The 10,453-nt window shown below is 28.4% G+C and overlaps 1 protein-coding gene across 1 annotated transcript; it reads right to left on the reverse strand.

The window, feature by feature from the left end:
- Positions 1-5,063: 5,063 nt before the first annotated feature.
- LOC119663566 (serine protease grass-like) lies at positions 5,064-8,860 on the reverse strand. The gene is made up of 6 exons (XM_038073175.1): positions 8,765-8,860; positions 8,543-8,694; positions 5,912-6,213; positions 5,646-5,839; positions 5,482-5,580; positions 5,064-5,422 (listed from the first exon to the last, which is right to left on the reverse strand). Exons 1-6 carry the CDS (start codon positions 8,823-8,825, stop codon positions 5,112-5,114), a joined length of 1,119 nt encoding a protein of 372 aa, XP_037929103.1. The 5' UTR covers positions 8,826-8,860; the 3' UTR covers positions 5,064-5,111.
- Positions 8,861-10,453: the final 1,593 nt, after the last annotated feature.

Here is a 10,453-nt window from a genome sequence, read left to right on the forward strand (position 1 = left end):
TTTTTGCTAAGCTTGTATTCTGCCTCACTTGCGTTTGCCTCGCAATATTTTAATAACTTTAAACCTGCCAATTATCGAATAATCCTACAATGAAGTTACAACGAAATTGTTGCTCAGATTCTATGCAATTTTTTATTTCTCATATAAAAAGTACGCAGAAAACTAATTTGAATTTTTAAGAGAATCGTGATGTTTTATTCAAAAGCTCTTCATCTCAACAAAAAAAATTTCCTACGTGCAGATACTAAAAGACTTAGATATTGCAGTGTCCTGCAAAATTCCAATTATTATGGAATTAGTAGAGGAACTACTCCATGCTCAGACAACAACTATTCTCAGAGCTTTTATTATTGTTTTAAAATTACAGACTTAGGTACATAGTCTGCCCCAGATCCTGTGAGAATCTTTTTAAACAAATGCAAAACTTTTTTAGTTTTTATTTTTTATTCTCGTTTATTCTAAATAGTTTCCATTCGAATATATACAACTACATGAAAATGATATTTTTTCATATTCAACGGCAGAAAACATTGGTTTTAATTGGTTTTAAAAACAGTTAAATACTCTGGACGATCCATAAGAATTGAGCCGTTTTTAGTTGAGAATTCATATTCCATATTGATTTGATGAGATAAATCAATATCGTACAACAAAAACCAACTGCCTCACTTGAGATATGCTAATCGAACTTATCGAATTAAGATCCACAATCGCTTTGAAACCATTCACCATCAGACGTTTTGGGACAAATTTACAATGAATAGTTACTTTTGAATCGAAGCAAACTGCCATCATTGTCTTTAACTCACACTTTTAAAAGCGTGATTTTCTTTGTTTTAAATCTACTTGTTCCTTTTATGTCACACTTTAAGGTTTCACTTCGGAGTTCTCAAAAATGTTGAAAACAAAATGTTTTATCACCTAGTATAGTACTTAAAAAATTTCTGTAGGAGAATTTTGAAAAGCCTTTCCAATGCCAAACTCTCCAGTATTTTTAGTCTTCCATCATGTGATGCGTACATGGACCTTTCGTTCGCTCAAATATTCGAATAAAATATCTCTTACGTAGGTTATTTTTTCAATGAGACCTACAGATAATAATAATAATAATAATAATAATAATAATAATTTGTTTTTTGCGAGCAGGTTTTAGTCAATGTCCTCATATTCCATATGACATAAAATGATATTTTATCTATATATTATAATATACATATACGTTATATCTTTATTACTATGTCTATATGTAATTGCAAAATATCATGAGAATTTAATTAAAATTTGGCTGTTATTAGATAAATTACACACCCTTCAAATAACATCAGCAAATCATCATTCGTAGTAGTGATGTGATATGATGTGATATGGAATATAATCAATTTCTTCGGGTCTGTCTAATCTGTTCTATGTGTGAAAAAATACTATTAGTAAAAACAGACCTGTATAGTCTTTAAATTAGTTGAATGTGTACTAACAACGATTTCGTTCCGCTTAACTTCAGAAAAATGAATAATATATAATATGCTATTTTATAACGGACATCTGTATAACGAGTAATGCCATAGAAAATGATATTATTAAAAATCGCGATACAAATTTTTGTATTTCTAAGATAACTTACGCTTTGTAGGCACCGTGCAGTTTCTTTTTATGTGTAAAATACATCATTGCTTTTTTCTAGTAAACATTATTCTCACAATTGATAATGATAATGATAATGATAATGATAATGATAATGATAATGATAATGATAATGATAATGATAATGATAATGATAATGATAATGAAATGATAATGATAATGAAATAATGATAGATGATAATGATAAGGATAATGATAATGAATAATGATAATGTGAGTAATGAAATGAGAATGATAATGATATGATAATGATAATGATAATGATAATGATAATGATAATGATAATGATAATGATAATGATAATGATAATGATAATGATAATGATAATGATAATGATACGGAATAATGGATAATAAATAATGGATAATAAATAATGGATAATAAATAATGGACAATGGATAACGATAATGATAATGATACTGATACAAAAACTGATACTAATACTGATACCGGTATTAATACTGATACTGACATAAGATGTTATCTTTTTATGAAATGATTAAAACTAGAGCGATATGCACACTGTTATTCATAATATCTTTAGTTATAATTGTATAAATCAAAATGTCTTTTGTAAATATATTAAAACATTTAATAAATTTAGACATCCTTATGTGTGATATTTTAAAAATATTTCTGTATATATTTGAAGTTCTATTCTTTTCATAGAAGAATTACCACATACTACATGCTAAATATTAATAAATATTACTCATGACAAATTTTAAAATAAATTCTGTTCATTTTATAATGTCTGGATTCACATACTTCTCTACGACTAGATTATTTTTCATTTATTCAGGAAGACTCTGAAACTCCTTCTCTAATGTTTCCATAAATGCAAATAATTTATCATCTTTTAAGAACTTCATTATTCAAGAATTGTCCTATATTCACTTTCAATAACATGATTTACTCAAATACATAAAATTCCTTACTTAATTTATACTTGATTTTACTTAATATGTATTTCTACTTGTTAAGATCCTTAACCGTAATATTGGAAAATTATTGGCTCTTTTACATAATTTATGAACCATCATCCAGTAGAGTGGCAGGCATTTCTGCAATTGTGTCAGCAAATGCATTATTAAGTAAAATCAAACATTTTTTTTCTGGTTTCTTCAGGTGCCTCCAAAAACAAAGCTTGATTTTGATTAGTCACAGTTGTGTTGTAGCTGTGTTAAAAGTTACAGATACATAACAATTAAATATTGAGGTTGTACGTTTGTGGACGTTGCATGAACGATTAAGTGATTGAATCACTTGCACCTCGATTAAGTGGTGGTATTCCCAAGTGCCAGAGTGATTCATTCGTAGTCATCTGGTTCTTACTTTATCAATTTTTGATTATACATAACATATATAGTGTATTTGTATATATATTGAAGAATGGTATAAATTGTATATTAATTCAACACTTCTTGGTTTCTAAATGTTTAATACGTTGTTTCGCAAAATATCCTCCATCCTTCACAACAATACACTTTCTAAGATGTCTCTAATCTATATCTTTAACTAAATATTTTCAAAATATTCTCTTTTCTATATTCGATATGTCGCATTCTAGTAAAATTAAAATCGTAATGATTAAATCAGTATTTATTTATGTTTTTAATCATAAATAAACTAAGCTGCACGTTTTTTAAGCTATTTCATAACCAGAGTGAATGAAATTATTATTGTGTATTATTATTATTTAGAAAAGAACCCTTCAATAGATGAGTTCAATTAACATTTTTATAACGTCAATATCTTTTAAGTTTTTACACAAATATGTACATATAATATACTACATATTTACATTGATTTGTTTGATACAAGAAATTTTTGTACTGATAGATTTGTTGGATTTGCTTTCAACTCTCGCTCAGTTTCACTGTTCAAAAATATCAAACAAAAAAAATTCTTAGTTAGAATTTTTAGTTAGAACCTTATGGTCTATTTTGGACAAAAACAAAACGAAACGCCTTTTAGACTTCAGCAAACTTGCAGTTCGTGTACTTACTGGAGTACTAACGGGGCATTGTGCCATTGCGCCTATGCTACAACAGTGGCGAGTTCCAATAAGTGGATTATTCAGGAGTTGCCAAGATGAAGAGGAGGTAGAATCTATCAGTTCCTGCGTCTCTGTCCAGGACTGCAGACAAGGCGACTTCAATGTCTTGGGAATCGCTTTTTCACTGGCTTAAAAGAGGTAACGAAAGCAAACTTATCGGATCTCCTCAACTTCATCTGGAAAACTAAATGGTTTAACAAGGATAACAAATGTTAGCAACTCATCTCTCCCGGCATAAATTTTGAGGACACCACAATTAGCAATATATGCCTCCGATTGAAAGTGTTGATAACTGTGAGCACGCGTCTTCTGAACCCAACCTAATCCTAAGCCTCAATTCTTCTATGATGTTAATGGCTTAAAATATAATATTCAGCAATTCGTTTTTTGGTTGATAAGATTAAAAAGAAAAAATTTGACGCCACGAGTTACTATCAACTGATTACGGGAAAGTTGTAAATCGGGTTAGCTGATGGAAGGTACTGGTCGCGCTCAAACAAAATGCACACTATGAAACCGTAGTTAGTGGTACCAAGAAGAAGTTTTAATAAAATTGATTAAAAGTATTTTGAACAGAGATACTCAATGCTAAATCCTTTTAGACATTACCGTTTATATTACCGTTTTATACATAAAGTTAAAAACTGCAGGGAAGATATGCGTACTGGTGAGTGTAGGAAAGTTAGATAACAGATTAGCAATAGATAAATGTATAGAGTTTCCGGAGCCAAGATACAACCCCAATCCAGCAGCCAAATAAATATAGAAACATGAAAATAGTGTTAAGGACTTACACAGTTCTAAAATATTGAATCAATTTTCTAATATAAGCTCCATAATATACATAACATCAATAATGGTCAACTCTAATTCAGGTTCAATCTGAAATGCATGTGCGAATCAGGTACACAAAAGTAAAATCAAAGATAAAAGAGAAAGTTTGTTGAAACTACATTACCACCAATTTCTATACTTAAATAGACGAGTAAGTTTGCAAGCACCGTTTGTAGCAGATGTCAGATCTTAGCAGGATCTTAATAGACAGATATGTGTTGTATTTGTTCCAATATTTTAATATAATATTTAATTTGTATTCAAATTAAAAAACTATGCATTAATAATCTTGTTATATTAAGAGTTAAAAGGGTCTCTGAAAGTACCCTTGGTGTTTCCTTGATCAAGTACTATTAATCTCTTAAAAAATTCAAAACATACGATTTTTGGAAATGCTCTTTAATATTATATAATAAATAGATAAGTATAATTAAATAAATAAATATGAAGTAAACATTAAATATAGGTACTATAGAATAGTAGGTGTATTCTATATGGCAAGAAATGCAAACGTTTGTAAAAAATAATATTTGTTGACTAAATTTATATTAAAATGTAAGCGTCATTTTTTTGTAGTTTAGGCGATGACATTTGTAATCCATGGAATGAATTCTTTCAAGTTTGTATAAATACCAGGATACGTAACACGACCGCAACCACCACCGCCTAGTGACACAACTCCATATTGTACATATCGACTTGTTGTACCTCTGTAGGTTGCAGTAAAGAACAATGGGCCACCAGAATCACCAGTGCATGTTTCAATATTACTGCCGCCACCAACGCAAATTTGTTGCCTTGCAATCTCTAAGCCTCTGTAAGTTTGTGTACAGTAATCATTGTCACGGTGAGGAACTTTCGCTTTCAATGGTATTGGAGATGTTGTGCCTGGTAAACAAAAAAATAGGTAAAGTCATGTAATCTTCACGAAAGAAGTTTTGTGTTACCATTTTCTGTAGTACCCCAACCAGCAATAAAGTATTCCTGATCTCTTGCAATTACTAATGAACTTGGAGTTATGGGTAAACAAATTGGTTTGATATGTTCTGAATGAATAGAAAATATTTATAGATTTTTTGATTGCTTTATATATTCAAACTTTTAAACTTACTGTTGAAGTTAACTGTACGATCTAAGGTAATGATGGCCAAATCATTTAAATATGTATTACTATCGTAATCTGGATGTGCGGTAATTTTTTCAATTCCATAATTTTCCGAAGGTGGCATGCATACATATCTTTTGCCTTTTCGTCCACAATCTGGATCTGTGTTTATATCATGTTCACCTAAACGTACTCCGACTCTATTTTAGTCAAAAAAAAAGTCACATGATTAGTAGGTTATAAAGTAAGTTATAGTTTTGTTGTTGTCTTACATATTAAATTGATGCTTAACAACACAATGAGCTGCAGTTATGACATGACGATGAGTTATTAAAGAACCACCACATTTGAATGGCTTCGTGTTTGCTTCATAACGTAACAGCGCCATCCAAGGGAAATCACCCAACGCTACTGGTGTACCACCGGCAATACGAAAATTACTCATTATACCGCACTTCAGCGAGTCGAGAAGATCTAGGCCTCTCTGATTTATGCCGCCTGAATCTGTTAGTCGTTCGCTAAAGCTAATGCTATTATCGGTGGAAGCACAACATACGCGTACATCACCGCCAAACTGTAACAGAAATAAAAAGAAATAAAAAATAATTTTTTATGAAATGTTAATGTAATTTTTTATGTTTCAGATTAAAATTAATCACTAAAAATAACCCAATTTTTCCCTACTCCTAAAAAGTAGTACGCGTGCTGTTTGTGCTGTTTATCAAGCTAAGTTGTTTATTAATTTATTAATATTAATGTTAAAATTTGGATTAAAGTAAACAGAGTTGTAAATATTTTGATTTGTTTACATTTCAAAATTGGTTTGTTTTGTTTGTTTTAGTAAACAAATTTCTTTTTATCTTTTTTCAAGCTTGTGTTAAACATTTATTTCTTGTTTTTTTTTCACCAATAATTATTGTTGCGCCTTTTTATCGACACGTTTATCAATTTTTTACACTCTAATTTAATACAATTTTTCAATTTATATATAATAAAACGTTTTTATATATTGAAATAAATTTTTTTTATACATCAATTTGCATAAATTAAATCGTTTCTCCAAAATAAAAGCGCGATGCTGCGAAATACTGATGTCGTTGCAGCTTCAAAAGGTTAAACTTGAATGAATTTAAATTAAAAAAATATTTAATAGCAAAAAGAGTATATAAATTATAGTTAGTCTACATATTGAAATATTATTAAGAAACAAAAAATTAATAAAAATATAAAACCGGTAAAATTTTAATATTTCTTGTTTTATTTGCAATCTGTTTTTGCAAGTTTATTTTAGATAGTTATAAGAATAGCTATTGCTATTGTAGCTATTATTTAATTTCACCTACTTGTGTTCTTTAATTCTTCTTTTTAGATTCATCATTTGAAATTTTTCTACAACCTTCCAAACCTACTATTGCTACAAGGATTAGAGCTAGCTTATTGGGATGCCAATTCATCTCTTTTATATGTTAATAAGTTTGAAATAATTTTTGCAAGCATTCGATTTAAATATTGTTTGAAAATTTGGAATTATTATAAATTACTATTTATATTAGAAATGTTTTTTACAAATTACAATTTATTGTCATATTGATATCGATCAAGAGCAGGGATCGAAAACATGCATGGTATACAGTTCAATCAATCCTACTTATTAACAAACAGACTGTGAAGGTACTTTTCAGAATTGAGACGTTAAAGGTTAATTTTCTTTAATTTTTATCCGATATGTGAAGAATTGTCAATCGTGTTTATTGACTTATAACAATCTTTGTTAACATTTTATTCATTTATTACAAATATTCTGTAAGGAATTTGATTTTTATTTTCTTCTCTGTAACTATATATTCATATTTAGTTTAATGTGGTATGAATTTAATTTAACTACAATTTAAAATAAATTTTATTTGACATAAAATCAATGGTTTCGTGGTTGGCAATCAACAAAGTGTTAATATGAAAATTAAAAAACTTAATTATTTATTTAAATTATAAATAAATAAATAAATTTTAGATAGTTTTTAGAAACGAATTGTAAAGTCCAGCAATGTTGATCAATCCAATGGGTTTGTAATTTAATATTTTATGCATTTAATTCTTACTTGTGTATGAATAAAATATTTATCTTATTCATTTATAATATTTATTTTAATCATTATTTATTTAATGTTCATGATTGAAATAGTTTAGAATCACACATAACACATACGAGCATTTTTTTATAGGAGTTAATATTTTAGTTTTATATTATAATATTTTTAAGGAAGGATATTAATAAATAAGTATAAAAAAAAATATATATATAGATGTAACAGAAATGTAACTATAAGTTATAGGACGTTAATAAGAGTTCTAATAGTTGACATGTTGGGGTATTGTAAAGCTCTCAAATTCATATGACTACATCAATATTATTATATTTATAATATTTTATAGTATATTTTTTAGTTGTCCACAAGCATAGTTTTTTTTTTAATATCTATTAATTATAATATATTTTATATTTTTTCTTATAAATATATAATTTTAATTTTTTATTGAATTTTTATTATTTTTTGTATTATTATACCAATATTTATTGCATTTTTATTATAGCTTTTTTTTTTAAATATATATTAAATATAACCTATTTTATATTATATATTAGACAATATTTCTTTTAAGTATCAATTATAAAGATAATTTCAAAAGTTTTTGTAAACATCATTAGGATTTCGTTAAAATTCTACATTCCTATTACAAGTTTATATCACTAATTGTTTCCAGTCATTTAAATAATTTCATAATTAAAATTAATCACGATTTACTGAGCACGCAATGTTTATAAACATTTTCAGCAACAAAAAAAAATTAATTTATACACTAGAAAATTGTGAAATTATATACACAAGCATTGAAATACTTACGCCCCGATCGTAGCATCTTGAGTCTCTCACGAATTTGTCCACATGATCTGGAGGTGAACGACCATATTTAATTAATAATTGTACTATTGGTTTGCAGTCCTGCATGTTCATACACTGACCGCGAGAGCCTGTCGGTGTGTAACACGAACTTTCTAAAGAAAATAAAGGAGAAAATACATTTTACATTTTCCGCCAACTTTTCAAAGGGTTTGAGATATTTACGTGCGGAAGTTGCACTGATCACAACACATATCACTAAAATTATTCCTTGCATGAAACTCATTTTGATAATATTTATTTTAATTATTAATTATTATATATTATATATTATTTCAGTTTGAATTTTTATATTAATTTTTATTGGAAATTTTATTTTCTATGCAAACAATCTTATAAGTAAATATTGTGTTTCAAACGAAGTTCTCAACTTAACTAAACTGCTTCTTTGCGATACTTTTGTTTATAAACACTTCGAAGCTCAGCTTAACCGCCAGCGGCAGTCAGCGGCAGTGTTAGCGGCTGAGCCAGAGCTAGAGCCAGAGCTAGAGCCAAAGGCAGAAGCAGCAACAGCAACATCAACAATAACAATTGCACTTGCATTTTAATTTTTTCGAACTGGTTTCTGTGTTAATAATAAAAAAATTTTTGTTTTGTTTAAATGAGAATTATAAGTATGGAACTCATACTTACTCTCTTCTTTGGAGTTCTAATGCATGGATTTAATTTCTATTGAAATGTACAATTTATTGTACCTAATTAAAATATTATTAATGTTAACAAGCGCACATACAAATTGAAATTGAATATAAGGTAATTAATTATTCAATCAATCAATTACTTATACAGGGTTATGCACGTTCTACAAACCTTATATCTTGACCGTTAAGCATATAAGTTTAGTAGTTGGGCAATGATATATTGAACTAACAAGAAAGATTAATAATTAACGGATAATTCATTGTGTTAATCTATAAACAACAAAAAATACGATAAATTATATAGTATCATAGTACCCTTTCAGATCGAAAGGATTCTGAATTTGTCACTATATATCAGAAATGATGACATACATATAGGATCGAGGTAGATTCAGTAGAGAAGTTTATCTGAGAGCGTACGCTTCAAAGGTTTTTCAAAATCAGACGAACTCGAAAATGAAACAATTGAGAATGGAAGTACAATAATAGATGGAAGCACACTGACCTGCCTAGTCTAACTCTAAAATTGATAGAAAATTAATTAAGGATAATAAGTGCGACATAGTGAAAAATCACAAATCCTCGCAAAAAAAAATGGATTGAAGATGCTGACTAATACAGAATGGAAGTACAATAATAGAAGGAAGCACACTGAGCTGTCTAGTCTAACTCTAAAATTGATAGAAAATTAATTAAGGATAATAAGTGCGACATTGTGAAAAATCATAAATCCTCGCAAAAAAAATAGATTGAAGATGCTGACTGATACAGAATGGAAGTGCAATAATAGAAGGAAACACACTGAGCTGCCTAGTCTAACTCTAAAAGTAATGGAAAATTAATCATGGATAATAAGTGCGGCATAGTGAGATCTTTCTTCACAAGATAAATGGATTGAAGATGCTGACTGATATACACTAAATGACCCGCAATATTGTGGAATCGGATCATTGAAAATACTGTTCCAATTATAGCCGAAGACTTTTATATATTCGGCTTTAAACAAGAATGGCACACACTTTAAATTTACCAATCGAACTTCGGCGACGAACTAATAAAAATGGCATAAAATCGCCATATATAAGTAATAAAGCAATATGTTAATTTGCATGGCTTAAGTGAAAATAAGAATTATAATCTTATCCATGAATAGTGTTTTCGACTTTATAGTCATAATAAAAATTACAGGAATTAAGAAATTATTTGTATTTTC

This window comes from Teleopsis dalmanni, unplaced genomic scaffold, assembly GCF_002237135.1.
Source record: "Teleopsis dalmanni isolate 2A unplaced genomic scaffold, ASM223713v2 unscaffolded_contig_0579, whole genome shotgun sequence".
NCBI classification, from domain to species: Eukaryota; Metazoa; Arthropoda; class Insecta; order Diptera; family Diopsidae; genus Teleopsis; species Teleopsis dalmanni.